We start from the raw sequence: 16,062 nt of genomic DNA, 5'->3' as shown, positions 1-16,062 counted from the left end.
TTCTGGTCATGAAGCGTAGTGATAGTAAAGGTTGAGGGGTTTTTTTTTTCTTTTTTTAAAATAACAAACATGTCATACTTACCTTCTCTGTAATGATTTTGCACAGAGCAGCCCCGCTCCTCCTTTTCTCGGGTCCCACGATGGCGCTTTTGGCTCCTCCCCATTGCTGAGTGCCCCCAGAGCAAGCTGCTTTCCATACGGGCCTTCAGGCATAGTCTCTCTGAAGAGAGCAGCTCGGCCCCGCCCCCTCCTCACTGGCTGTGATTGACAGCAGCTAGAGCCAATGAGGATGGAGAGACCTGGGAGAGCTGCTGCTGGATTGAGATTTGGCTCAGGTAAGTATTGGAGGGGGACTGAGAGGAGAACTGCATATAGAATACACGGAAGTAAAACACCTTCAGCCTTCAGAACCACTTTAACGTACTCTAGACTTCATTATTATTTGTATTCTGCATTTTGCAAAACATGGTCCTCAAAAATGCTTTGACACATTTATTATTCAGATGTAGGGCCTAGGAGACATTATTGGACACAAAAACCAAATCATTTACTTACCTTGCAAGCAGGTCGGACCTGTGTATGGTCTGACGCAGTCACATTCATACCTGGTCCACAGGTCGATGCATGGTGACTCATGATGACATGGGTTGGGATCACACCAATCGGTTTTATTACATCCGAGCTCCATATCAAAAGAGCTTCCTTCTCTTATATTCTGAGGTAGCAAGGGCTTGAAGTCAATTGTGAGATCTTGCATGCAACCAGTGAAGTTTTTTTTGCTCATCGTGATGTTCAGCAGAGAGCCTTGAGGAAGTCCACCAATGTATACAGTAGCAAATGATTGTGGGAGTCGAAAATCATGGCCATCACCAAAAGTTTCAGTTCTGGAACAAGAACCATTGCTACAACCGTCACGATGAAGGATCAGCTCCAGAGATGAATTCAAACTAACCCATGCTTCGTGCCAATGACCATCATCAACTGGGTGCTCTTCGATGACCAGCCGAGAAGAAGAATTCTGGTTTTGAAATAAAACTTGCAGCAATCCATGATAAAGCTCAAGCATCAGGTAGCCGTCTTCATCGCCCCGATAAAGGAGGACCATGTTTGGTAAAGTTGTCCTAAACCTCACGTTCATATGAGCGCTGTCTTCCGGAATACTCCTCTTGCTTCTGTTTGAGACATTCAGATCATAAATAATATACCCGCCGGAAGCGAAAGAAAAGGTGGTGGTGATAGAACAGCGCTCTCCGTAAAACCCTGGCCGACATCTGCAGGTATAACGATGGACCTCCAACTCGTATGTTGGGATGCACATGGCATCATTTTGGCAACTGTGATTCAAACACCCCTGCAGCACCACAGAGCAATTTTTACCCCCCCATGTGATACCATCAAGCCCCGGATGTGGGCATCTACAGACATAGTCAGCGACTCCGTCCAGACAAGTGGCTCCGTTCTGGCATGGGTTATGTTCACATTCATCAACATTTACAGCACATAAGACACCTAAACCAAGAAAAAAACACAAAATTACTCACAATTGTTAATGTATGGGAAGCACTGGAAGCACCAACATCAAAAACTTTACCCATCGTAGAAAAGAGTCATGTGAAGGATCGGCCTTCGAGGACTCAATGATCTCTCCCTATACAAAGGGTTTGTATAGGCATGAGTAGGATTTACAACTAAATCTCCATCGCCCTCTAGATCAGGGGTCTCAAACTTTTCAATACGAGGGCCACATATTATATTTTACAAATATTCATGGGCAAAAAAAAAAAAAATCAGATTTACCATCACATTAGAAGCCCCCCATCACACCAAAAATCCCCCCATTCACATCAATAGCCCCTCATCACAGCAGAAGTCCCCCACCACACCAGAAAATCTCCTTTACATTAAAAGCCATTCATCACACCAGAAATCCCCCTTCACATTAAAAGACCTTCCTCACACCAGAAGTTCCCCACCACAGCAGAAATCCCCCTTCACATTAAAAGCACCCCATCACACCAGAAGTCCCACACCAGAAATCCCCCTTCACATTAAAAGCCCTTCAGCACACTAGAAATCACCCATCGCACCAGAAATCCCCCTTCACATTAAAAGCCCTTCATCACACCAGAAGTCTCCCACCACACCAGAAATCCCCCTTCACATTAAAAGCACCCTATCACACCAGAAGTCCCACACCAGAAATCCCCCTTCACATTAAAAGCACCCATCACACCAGAAGTCCCCCACCACACCAGAAATCCCCCTTCACATTAAAAGCCCTTCATCACACTAGAAATCACCCCATCGCACCAGACGTCCCCCACACCAGAAATCCCCCTTCACATTAAAAGCCCTTCATCATACTAGAAATCTCCCCATTACACCAAAAGTCCCCCACCACACCAGATATCCCCTTTCATATTAAAAGCCCTTCATCACATCAGACGTCCCCCACCACACCAGAAATCCCCCTTCACAATAAAAGCCTTTCATCACACTAGAAATCTCCCTATCACATCAGAAGTCCCCCACCAAACCAGAAGAGCCCCATCACACCAAAAATCCCCCCAATTCACATCAATAGCCCCTCATCACACCAGAAGTCCCCCATCACATCAGAAATCCCCAACCACACCAGAAATTCCCCTTCACCTTAAAAGCCCTTCATCACACCAGAAGTCCCCCACCACACCAGAAATCCCCCTTCACATTAAAAGCCCTTCATCACATGAGAAATCTCACCATCACATCAGAAGTCCCCAAACCACAAGCCCGCCCCCATCACACCAAAAAATCCCACCATTCATATCAATAGCCCCTCATCACATCAGAAGTCCCCCACCAAACCAGAAGCCCCCCCATCACACAAGAAGTCCCCCACCAAACTAGAAGCCCCCCATCATCACACCAGAAGTCCGCCACTTCACATCAAAAGTACCTCATCATACCAGAGCCCCCCCTTCTCATCAGAAGTCTGGTATATCACCAGAAGTCCCTCATCACACCATAAGACCCCCATCACACCAGAAATCCCTCCTTCACATCAGAAGCCCCTCATCACTTTAGAAGTCCCCCTTCACATCGGATGTTCCCCATTCACACCAGTAGCCCTCCCCAGCTTCACATCAGAAGTCCGTCATAACTCCAGGAGTCCCCCATCACACCAGAGGTCCCCCCTTTACCAACCAAAGGCTAGGCTGAACCAGTACTGTGGGGTTCAGGTCCCCGTGTAGTAGCCCAGACTGCCTGTGTGTAACCCCCTGGTACCCAACATGCAACTCTAAGTTGATGACCTGTAGGAGCTCCAAAAGCGCCACCTATGAGAAACAGAGTTACTGATGTTTGGCACACGCAATTCTAAGCCTTGACATGTTGGGTATCTATTTACTTGGCGTAGCCTCCTCTTTTAAATTTTACCACAAAATGGGTAATATATTGTGTTTGTGCCCCAATATTTGCGTTTCATGATCCATTGAGCTAATCCACATTAAAAAATTGGAACTACCACCATTTTATTCTATAGGGTTTCTTCTTTCCAAAAAAAAATTTTTTTTCTTTTGGGGTTTTAACTAATCTTCAGGCCTATAATGATTTTTATTAATAAATATGTGCTAAAAACGCAAAATCATCTCTGCGGTGAAAGGATTATAGTCTCTTACAGTCTTCTTTCATAGACGGAATGTGGCCCTCGAGCTGTCAGGGGTCGCAGTTTAGGCCCCCTATACATAAGTTGACAACCGTTGGTGTTACCCAATGGAAATGCGGTAGACGTTCTCATGCATCATGGATGGATCTTCTACATCCTGGACACTGGAAATAGACATTTCCTCGGAGCAGTGGAGGATATTAAGCGATAATACATTCTTCTGTCCTCGTCTTTTCATTCTTCTGTCCTCGTTTTTCCATTCTGTCAGCCTATCTGTCCCTCGGCAAAGGGCTTTACACTCCCGTCTTGTACAGATTACCCTAATAATCCGCTAATCGTGACATGTGGCAGATGAATCGGGGTTTAAACTGATCTGTGAGCCTGAAAAACAATGGAAGTGAAGCATGCCAGGTGGAAAACGCACGGTATGCATTCGGTGTATCAATCTCATTACAACATGTACTCGGGAGAGGGAGGGGATGAGGAGAGCTTGCTGACATCGGGGTTTGGTACATTTCCTACAGAAACTCTGAGCAAACAAAGAATTAATCCAACTTTAATGAAACTCTGCGTTATCCGGAGTGGAGTAATAACATGGGTTCAAGAGATAATCAGTAGCCGGTCATACCTGGAGGGTACAAGAACTCTGAGACAATCATACAGAGTATCTGATATGTATATATATTGTGACAGTTGAGGCCCATCCACTATGAAATTGGTTGTAGAAAGGACGCAGAGTTCCCACGTATGCAGAGTGCAAGACTCTGGAGAATCGATTATGCTCTAGATGCTTTCTCTAGATTCTGCAATTCAGATTGGGCTCCAGAATTTGGAGATTTCGAAGTGCTTTGGGAGGGAAGAACTCTCCAAACCAGTGTCAAAGTCTAGCTGAAGACCAGCAGGGTGTGGGTCCAGGTGCACCCATCCCTTATAGTAATAGGCTCCACAGCATCTTCTTGCCAACCAGGTGTCCAGGTCTTGCTGAAGACCAGCAGGTTGGGGGTCCAGGTGCACCCATCCCTTATAGTAATAGGCTCGCCAGCATCTTCTTGCCAACCAGGTGTCCAGGTCTTGCTGAAGACCAGCAGGTTGGGGGTCCAGGTGCACCTATCCCTTATAGTAATAGGCTCGCCAGAATCTCCAGTAAGACCTGGACACCTGGTTGGCAAGAAGATGCTGGCGAGCCTATTACTATAAGGGATAGGTGCACCTGGAAACACAACCTGCTGGTCTTCAGCAAGACCTGGACACCTGGTTGGCAAGAAGACCAGCAGGTTGTGGGTCCAGGTGCACCCATCCCTTATTGTAATAGGCTCACCAGCATCTTCTTGCCAACCAGGTGTCCAGGTCTTGCTGAAGACCAGCAGAGTGTGGGTCCAGGTGCACCTATCCCTTATAGTAATAGGCTTGTCAGAATCTTCAGCAAGACCTGGACACCTGGTTGGCAAGAAGATGCTGGCGAGTCTAATTACTATAAGGGTTGGGTGCACCTGGACCCACACTCTGCTGGTCTTCAGCAAGATCTGGACACCTGGTTGGCAAGAAGATGATGCAGAGCCTATTACTATAAGGGATAGGTGCACTTGGAAACACAACCTGCTGGTCTTCAGCAAGACCTGGACACCTGGTTGGCGAGAAGACCAGCAGGTTGTGCGTCCAGGTGCACCCATCCTTTATAGTAATAGGCTCCGCAGCATCTTCTTGCCAACCAGGTGTCCAGGTCTTGCTGAAGACCAGCAGGTTGGGGGTCCAGGTGCACCTATCCCTTATAGTAATAGGCTCGCCAGAATCTTCAGCAAGACCTGGACACCTGGTTGGCAAGAAGATGCTGGCGAGTCTATTACTATAAGGAATGGGTGCACCTGGACCCACACTCTGCTGGTCTTCAGCAAGACCCAGACAACTGGTTGGCAAGAAGATGCTGCGGAGCCTATTACTATAAGGGATAGGTGCACCTGGAAACACAACCTGCTGGTCTTCAGCAAGACCTGGACACCTGGTTGGCAAGAAGATGCTGCGAAGCCTATTACTATAAGGGATGGGTGCACCTGGACCCACACTCAGCTGGTTTTCAGCAAGAACTGGACACCTGGTTGGCAAGAAGATGCTGCGGAGCCTATTACTATAAGGGATAGGTGCACCTGGACCCACACTCAGCTGGTTTTCAGCAAGACCTGGACACCTGGTTGGCAAGAAGATTCTGGCGAGCCTATTACTATAAGGGATAGGTGCACCTGGACCCCCAACCTGCTGGTCTTCCGCAAGACCTGGACACCTGGTTGGCAAGAAGATGCTGGTGAGCCTATTACTATAAGGGATAGGTGCACCTGGACCCACACTCAGCTGGTTTTCAGCAAGACCTGGACACCTGGTTGGCAAGAAGATTCTGGCGAGCCTATTACTATAAGGGATAGGTGCACCTGGACCCCCAACCTGCTGGTCTTCCGCAAGACCTGGACACCTGGTTGGCAAGAAGATGCTGGTGAGCCTATTACTATAAGGGATGGGAGCACCTGGACCCACAACCTGCTGGTCTTCAACAAGACCTGGATACCTGGTTGGCAAGAAGACCAGCAGGTTGTGGGTCCAGGTGCTCCCATCCCTTATAGTAATAGGCTCACCAGCATCTTCTTGCCAACGGGTCTGCTGACTTGAGGGGACAGGTGTGCTCCACCCGAAAGTCAGGAGCTCTCAGGCTATGAGATAGGGGGCTTCAAACGAGTGCCAGGAGATCCCCTACTGAGAGATCAGGACATGGGCCCATGCAGCAGGGAGCTGTAACAACAGGCTGAGTGAGCCAGAAGAGGTGGTCTGAGGGACCAGTGAAAGAGCAGAGGCGCTGCTGAAGAGGGAGCCAGGTGTCTCCGCATTTTCAGTTATCTGTGGAGTCAAAACCAGTCATCTTTGTTTCTTTATGTCTCTTCCTGGTTCAGACAGCCTGACCCACAGAAGACGTGCCCCACCACCGGGTCTGCCCTCCTCCAGAGGCAGTCAATGGAATGTGAAGAATTCTGGAACATGTATATTTTTTTAGGAGGCTTCAGAGCAGACATAGCATCATTCTTGCCTCGGCGTGGCCCCATTAAACTGAATGGGTCACAATTGGTGGCAATCAGGGCTGTCTTTAATATTGATTGGACCGTGGGCAAACATTTTCTTGCCCCCCCCAATGTAATTTTGCTCTCCGCCTGCTCTGACACATTCAATACATATCGGCTAAACTCAAAATCAGTTTACTGCAGCAGATCGGTCAGCAATTGCAATTGGTTGCCGGAGGTTACAACATCATTACTGCCCACTGACTGGTTGCTAGAGGTCACAGCACACATTACAGCTAATTGATTAGTTGCTAGAGTTACAGCACATGATATCTTCTTGCTGATTAGTTGCTAGAGGTTACTGCACATGATTACTGCTCACTTATTGGTTGCTAGAAGTTTCTGCACATCCTTACTGCTCACTGAAGGCTGCTAGAGGTTACTGCACATCATTACTCGTCACTGGTTGGTTGCTGGAGGTTACTGTGCATTATTACCACTCACTGATTGGTTGTTAGAGGTTACTGCACATCATTACTGCTCACCCTTTGGTTGCTAGAGGTTTCTGCACATCCTTACCGCTCACTGAATGGCTGCTAGAGGTTACTGCACATCATTACTCGTCACTGGTTGGTTGCTGGAGGTTACTGTGCATTATTACCACTCACTGATTGGTTGTTAGAGGTTACTGCACATCATTACTGCTCACCCTTTGGTTGCTAGAGGTTTCTGCACATCCTTACCGCTCACTGAATGGCTGCTAGAGGTTACTGCACATCATTACTCGTCACTGGTTGGTTGCTGGAGGTTACTGTGCATTATTACCACTCACTGATTGGTTGTTAGAGGTTACTGCACATCATTACTGCTCACCCTTTGGTTGCTAGAGGTTTCTGCACATCCTTACCGCTCACTGATTGGATGCTAGAGGTTACTGTGCATCATTACTGCTCACTTATTGGTTGCTAGAAGTTTCTGCACCTACTTAACGCTCACTGTGCTAGAGGTTACTGCACATCATTACTGCTCACTGATTGTTTGCTAGAGGTTTCTGCACATCCTTACCGCTCACTGATTGGCTGCTATAGGTTACTGCACATCCTTATCACTCACTGATTGGTTGCTGGAGGTTACAGACTTAATTACATTCCACTGATTGGTTGCTGAAGGTTACAGCACATCATTTCACTGCCTGCACACCATGGACTGAGAAGGTTAGGGGACCCACCAATAGGCAGAAAACTCCTAGGACTCCTGGGATCAATGGCAGTGGTGGGCAAGAGGGTGTGATCAGTGGCAGTGCTGGGGGGGAGGGTTGATGGGATCAGTGGCAGTGCTGGGGAGGATGGGATAAGTGGCAATGCTGGGGAAATGGGATGAGTGACAGTGCTGATGGGGGGATTAGATCAATGGCTGTGCTTGGGTGGGATGGGATCAGTGGCAGTGCTGGATGGGGATGGAAGGTGACATTTCTACACCGACCACCAATGGAGCTATGATGCTCATCATTCATCTGAAGATCGAAGAATTGTGCTTTGATCTGTATAGGATGTCAGTAAATTTGAAGTGACAAGTAAAAATATATTTTTCTGAAAATTAAAAATAAAAAAAAAACACCTTATTAAGCCCCTTATTTACCCGAATCGGCTCTAACTAACTCCTCCTTCCCCATGTCCCTCTATTGATTTTTTTTTTCTATTTCTATTTTCCCAAACATTAATTTTTAAATGTTGTTTTTATTAAGTTTGGAATGATGGAAGGAATAGTGCCCCATCATTGGTGTCAGTGGGAGGAATAGTGCCCCATCATTGTTGTCAGTGGGAGGAATAGTGCCCATCATTGGTGTCAGTGGGACAAATAGTGCCCCATCATTGGTATCATTTGGAGGAATAGTGCCCCATCATTGGTGTCAGTGGGAGGAATAGTGCCCCATCAGTGGTATCAGTGGGAGGAATAGCGTCCCATCATTGGTATCAGTGGGAGGAATAGTGACGCATCATTGGTGTCAGTGGGAGGAATAGTGCCGCATCATTGGTGTCAGTGGAAGGAATAGCGCCCCATCATTGGTGTCAGTGGAAGGAATAGCGCCCCATCATTGGTGTCAGTGGGAGGAATAGTGCCCCATCATTGGTGTCAGTGGAAGGAATAGTGCCCCATCATTGGTGTCAGTGGGAGGAATAGTGCCCCATCATTGGTGTCAGTGGGAGGAATGGTGCCCCATCATTGGTATCAGTGGGAGGAATAGTGCCCCATCATTGGTATCAGTGGGAGGAATAGCGCCCCATCATTGGTGTCAGTGGGAGGAATAGCGCCGCATCATTGGTGTCAGTGGAAGGAATAGCGCCCCATCATTGGTGTCAGTGGGAGGAATAGCGCCCATCATTTGTATCAGTGGGAGGAATAGCGCCCCATCATTGGTGTCAGTGGGAGGAATAGTGCCCCATCAGTGGTATCAGTGGGAGGAATAGTGCCCCATCATTGGTGTCAGTGGGAGGAATAGTGCCCCATCATTGGTGTCAGTGGGAGGAATAGTGCCCCATCATTGGTGTCAGTGGAAGGAATAGCGCCCCATCATTGGTGTCAGTGGGAGGAATAGCGCCCCATCATTGGTGTCAGTGAAAGGAATAGTGCCCCATCATTGGTGTCAGTGGGAGGAATAGTGCTCCATCATTGGTGTCAGTAGGAGGAATAGTGCCCCATCATTGGTATCAGTGGGAGAAATAGTGTCCCATCATTGGTGTCAGTGGGAGGAATAGTGCCCCATCATTGGTGTCAGTGGGAGGAATAGTGCCCCAACAATTGGTGTCAGTGGGAGGAATAGTGCCCCAACAATTGGTGTCAGTGGGAGGAATAGTGCCCCAACAATTGGTGTCAGTGGGAGGAATAGCGCCCCATCATTGGTGTCAGTGGGAGGAATAGTGCCCCCTCATTGGTGTCAGTGGGAGGAATAGTGCCCCATCATTGGTGTCAGTGGGAGGAATAGTGCCCCGTCATTGGTGTCAGTGGGAGGAATAGTGCCCCATCATTGGTGTCAGTGGGAGGAATAGGGCCCCAGTCACTGATGTGAATGTACAATATATATGTAAAGTGCTGAGTACATTGACTGCGTCATACAAGTACCTGAAATAAATAATAAATGAGTCCTCCCTCATATTACAATACATGAACACATTTTTCATAGTTGTAAAGTAAAATAATTTTGTGTTGTTGAGTTGGTCGGATACCAGACCGGTCTGGGCTGATAGGAGCGGCCCAATCGGTGAAATCAGCATCAGTGCTGGACTGGATAAGAAAAAAAGAAAAGAGCACTTAAAAAGAACATTCCCCTCCCAGCCCCTCCCCCCCTCCCCCCATGTGTTATTATTTGCCTCCCCCAACTTCTCCTTTTCATGTGGGTTTAGGAGTGAAAACGGTCAGGAATGCAGCGAATTCTTCCTCTGCAGAGCCGGAGCAGAAGATAACACAATGCAGTGCAGAGTACCAGGCGGTACCAGCCGCAGACACGCCACAGATATCACCAGGCCCACCGCCTGCACGACAGCTGGGCTCTCTGTGCCTGCTGTGCCACACTTCACTACACACATTCCCAATATTTCATCGGATTTCTCAGTTCTGGTTTTACACAACGCAATAAAACGTCACAGCAAACGCGGCAACAATACCGCATCTGTAATACGGCGAGATAAAAATTGTATTTATTACGTCCCTCAATATCATTTCATATCATAGAATACAACAACCGCAATATAGTCACATATATATATATATATATATAGCCAAAAGTAGGGACACCCCTCCAAATCAGTGATTTCACACATATATATATATATAATTTAACAACCTATAATATAACTATTCAACAACACAAAAACAGCGCAAAATCTAAAATTAAAATAACACAAATCAATAAACCCTAAATTAATAATAAGTGTCCGTGAAAATATATATATATATATAAGTACTTATTCCCATCAACACCAATCAAAAAAATCAAAAATATTCCAAATGTGCTTCCACCTACCCACCACGTGAGAAATAATGTTGACCGCACTCTATATTATTATATACGTGTATAAATATATATATATATACACACCCATATATACACACACACACAAAATAAAAAAAATAAATAAAAATAAAATAATAATAATAACAATAATATATATATATCCACATGTATAATAATAGTGGATTGAAATAATTTATATATATATATATATATATATATATATATATATATATATATATACACACACACACAAAATTAAAAAAAAAATAAAATAAAAATATATATATATATACACACACACACAAAATTAAAAAAAAAATAAAATAAAAATATATATATATATACACACACACACAAAATAAAAAAAATAAATAAAAATAAAATAATAATAATAACAATATATATATATATATATATATATATATATATATATATATATATGTATATTTTTATTTTATTTTTTTTTTAATTTTGTGTGTGTGTGTATATATATATATATTTTTATTTTATTTTTTTTTTAATTTTGTGTGTGTGTGTATATATGGGTGTGTGTATATATATATATATATATATATATATATATATATATATATATATATATATATATATATATATAAATTATTTCAATCCACTATTATTATACATGTGGATATATATATATGTATATACACACACACACAATATTTAAATTATTATATATAAAATAATTTCAATTCATATAATATAACCACTAATAATATATATAAATATACTGTATACACACACTATATTGCCAAAAGTATTAGAACACCCCTCCAAATCATATATATATATATATAAACAACCTATAATATAACCACTATTATTATACATGTGTGTATATATATATATATATATATATATATATATATATATACACATACACACACAACATTTTAAATAAGATAAAAAAATATTTAAAATAATTTAAATTCATAATAAAAAATAAACTAAAAATTTATATATATATACATACACACACACACACTATAAATACATGTGTGTGTGTATATATAATTTTTTAAAAAAATTTTACACAATATTTAAAATAAAAAATTATATATATATATTTCAATTCATATAACATACAGTATATACACACACTACATTGCCAAAAGTATTAGAACAGCCCTCCAAATCATATATACATACAAAATTTTAAATAATATAAAAAAAATATAAAATAATTAAAATTCATAATAAAAAATAAAATAAAAATTATATATATATACACACACACACGCTATATTGCCAAAAGTATTGGGAACCCCCTCACCCCCCAAAATCAGTGATTTTATATATATATAATTTCATATCATAGAAAAACCCATACTATAAATACATGTGTGTGTAAATTTTGTTATTTTTGTTTTTTTTACACAATATTTAAAATAAAATTATTATATATATATATATTTCAATTCATATAACATACAGTATATACACTACATTGCCAAAAGTATTAGAACAGCCCTCCAAACCAGCAATTATATATATATATTTATAGATTAGGTACAGGAACTCCACTCTTCTGAGTCACCCCTTGTCTCCGCCCCCTACCCACCTCCCAGCCCCGCCCCTTTTTTGAGACTACAGAACCAAGTACTTTGTATGGAACTTTTTTATGATAACAAGAAAAGCAGACAGATAGATCCCCTGCAGCCAACAACAATAGATGCCCCCAGCAACAATAGATCCCGCTCCCACAACAATAGACTCTCCCAGCAACAATAGATCCCGCTCCCACAACAATAGATCCCGCTCCCACAACAATAGACTCTCCCAGCAACAATAGATCCCGCTCCCACAACAATAGATCCCGCTCCCACAACAATAGATGCCCCCAGCAACAATAGATCCCGCTCCCACAACAATAGATCCCACTCCCACAACAATAGATGCCCCCAGCAACAATAGATCCCGCTCCCACAACAATAGATCCCGCTCCCACAACAATAGATGCCCCCAGCAACAATAGATCCCGCTCCCACAACAATAGACTCTCCCAGCAACAATAGATTCTCCCAGCAACAATAGACCCCCCTCCCACAACAATAGATTCTCCCAGCAACAATAAATCCCCCCTCCCACAACAAAATACTCTCCCAGCAACAATAGATCCCCCTCCCACAACAATAGACTCTCCCAGCAACAAAAGATCCCACTCCCACAACAATAGATTCTCCCAGCAACAATAGATTCCGCTCCCACAACAATAGATTCTCCCAGCAACGATAGATCCCCCCTCCCACAACAATAGACTCTCCCAGCAACAATAGATCCCCCTCCCACAACAATAGACTCTCTCAGCAACAATAGATCCCGCTCCAACAACAATAGATTCTCCCAGCAACGATAGATCCCCCCTCCCACAACAATAGACTCTCTCAGCAACAATAGATCCCCCTCCCACAACAATAGACTCTCTCAGCAACAATAGATCCCCCATCCCACAACAATAGACTCTCCCAGCGACAATAGATCCCCCATCCCACAAGAATAGACTCTCCCAGCGACAATAGATCCCCCATCCCACAACAATAGACTCTCCCAGCAACAATAGACCCCACAGCAGCAACAACAGATCTTCCAGCAGCTAGCATCAAAAATAGATCCCCTCCAGCAACAATAGATCCACTAGCAGCCGTCATCATTAGATCCTCCAGCACCCCTTGCCATTACGTACTTTCAGTGCTGCAGCAATAGACCTCCCCAGCAGCAACAATAGATCATCCAGCAGCTAGCATCAATAGACCTCTCCCTCAACTGTGGATCCCTCTCTGCAACAATTGACCCACCAGCAACAATAGACCTCCCAAGCAAAAACAGTCCCCACACAAAAATAGATTCTTTCCAGCAATAGATCCACCAGCAACCACCATCATTAGACCCCCCCAGCACCCCTTGCCATTACGTACATGCAATGCTGCAACAATAGACTCCCCAGCAGCAACAACAGATCTCCAAGCAGCTAGCATCAATATACCCCTCCCTCAATAGTGGATCCTTCCCTACAACAATTGACCCCCTAGCAACATAAGACCCCTCCCCCCATCAACAATATATTCCTTCCCAGCAAAAATAGAACCCCACGCAAAAATATATCCCCTTCAGCAACAATAGATCCACCAGCAGCCACCATCATTAGACACCCCTAGCACCCCCCCTTGCCATTATGTATTTTCAGTGCTGTAACAATAGACCCCCAGCAGCAACACCAGATTTCCCAGTAGCTAGAATCAATAAATAGACCCCTCCCTCAACAGTGGATCCCTCCCTGCAACAGTGAACCCCACCAGGTGCAATGGATCTCCCCAGAAAAAAATGGCCCCCCCACAAAAGTATATCCCTTCCAGCAACAAAAGATCCCCCAGCAGCCACCATCATTAGACACCCGCAGCACCCCCCCCCCCGCCCCGGCCAATACGTACATTCAGTGCTGCAAAAATAGACTCTCCAGCAGCAACAACAGATCTCCCAGCAGCTAGCATCAACCCCTCCCTCAACAGTGGATCTTTCCCTGCAACAATTGACCTCTAGCAACATAAGACCCCTCCCCCCATCAACAATAGATTCTCCACCAGCAACAATAGACCCCATGCAAAAATATATCCCCTCCAGCAACAATAGATTAACCAGCAGCCACCATCATTAGACACCCCCAGCATCCCCCCTTGCCATTATGTACATTCAGTGCTGCAACAATAGACCCCCAGCAGCAACAATAGACCCCCCAGCAGCAACAACAGATCTCCCACCAGCTAGCATCAATAGACCTCTCCCTCAACAATGGATCCTTCCCTGAAACAATTGACCCCTCCCCCATCAACAATATATTAATTCCCAGCAAAAATAGACCCCACGCAAAAACAGATCCTCTTCAGCAACAATAGATCCACCAGCAGCCACCATCATTAGACACCCCTAGCACCTCCCTCTTGCGTAATGACGTACATTTAGTGCTGCAACAATAAACTCCCCAGCAGCAACAACAGATCTCCCAGCAGCTAGCATCAATAGACCCCTCCCTCAACAGTTGACAGCTACAATAGACCTCCCCAGCAAAAACAGACCCCCCACAAAAGTATATCCCTTCCAATAGATGGATTCTTCCCTGTAACAATTGACCCCCTAGCAACATAAGACCCCTCCTCCCCTTCAACATTAGATTCCCCACCAGCAACAATAGACCTTCCCAGCAAAAATAGACCATGCTGATTAGGCACAGCGGGATTCTGTCAGCAGGTCCCAGCCAATGATTCATGGCCAGGACCTGCTGATCAACTGTGTCCAATCACAACCCAGAGCCCTGTGTTGACAATCAACACAGAGCTCTGTACAGAGGGAATGATCAATTTGCTTCTTCTCCCTGCAAAGCAGACAGAAGGAACGAAGAGATTTATTTTTCTTCTAATACACACATTAAACACTTGTTAACCCCTTGATTGCCCGTACATGTTAACCCCTTCCCAGCCATTAATAGTGACCAGGGGCGGACTGACAACTCATGGGGCCCCCGGGCAATAGGGGATCATGGGGCCCCTGTGTCCTTGCCCAAACTCAAAAAAAGCCTATGAAAAAGGTACCAGGGGCATCACATGGGGCCCCCTAATGTCCCCGGGCCCTCGGGCAGTGCCCTAGTTTCCAAACGGTCAGTCCGCCCCTGACAGTGACAGTGTGTAGTATTATCACTGACCTCTGTATTAGTGTCACTGGGGATGTCAGTGGCAGTCACTTCCCACCAAAGTCAGTGTCAGATTGCCCTCCGCACTATCACAGTCCCAATATAAGTCGCTGATCACTGCCATTAGTAGTATAAAGAAAAAAAATTCCAGTACATATACCATTTTGTATATGTATATACACCTATTGAGATTTTTTTTTTTTTTTATCCAAAAGACATGTAGCAGAATACATTTTGGCCAAAATTTATAAAGAAATTTGATTTTATTTTTAAATTCTGTAATTATATATATAATATATTTATATATTAACAGAATGTATAAAAGATAATAAAATAATCATAATTTTCTTTTTTTCATTACTATAACTAACAAAAAAAAACCCAGTGGGGATCAAACACCAGCAAAAGAAAGCTCTACGTGTGAAATATATATATAGATATATAGATATATTATAGCAAAATGTAAAAAAAAGGAAAAAAATTTTTCCAAATTTTCAGTCCTTTCAATCAATATTTACCAGTTGCGATTTTTTTTTTTACCAAAAGATATGTAGCAGAATACATTTTGTCCAAAATTTATAAAGAAATTAGATTTTTTTAATTATATATATATCTATATTAACAGAATGTATAAAAAAATAGATACATTCAGATTTTCAGTCTT

The 16,062-nt window shown here is 43.8% G+C and overlaps 1 protein-coding gene across 1 annotated transcript in view; it reads right to left on the bottom strand.

Moving 5' to 3' along the window:
- LOC149458701 (protein crumbs homolog 2-like) overlaps nt 1-16,062 on the bottom strand; it is a 112,218-nt gene that overhangs the window by 56,699 nt on the left and 39,457 nt on the right. The window contains exon 7 of the mRNA XM_089681830.1: nt 556-1,509. Coding sequence (XP_089537956.1) covers nt 556-1,509 — 954 coding nt within the window. The remainder of the gene's footprint in view (nt 1-555; nt 1,510-16,062) is intronic.

This window comes from Staurois parvus, unplaced genomic scaffold (assembly GCF_062004578.1).
Source record: "Staurois parvus isolate SC_StPar_1 unplaced genomic scaffold, SC_StPar_1.0 ptg000281l, whole genome shotgun sequence".
Lineage (NCBI taxonomy): Eukaryota > Metazoa > Chordata > Amphibia > Anura > Ranidae > Staurois > Staurois parvus.
Note: the sequence above shows the minus strand (reverse complement) of the source record. Positions and strands in the feature narration are given on the sequence as shown.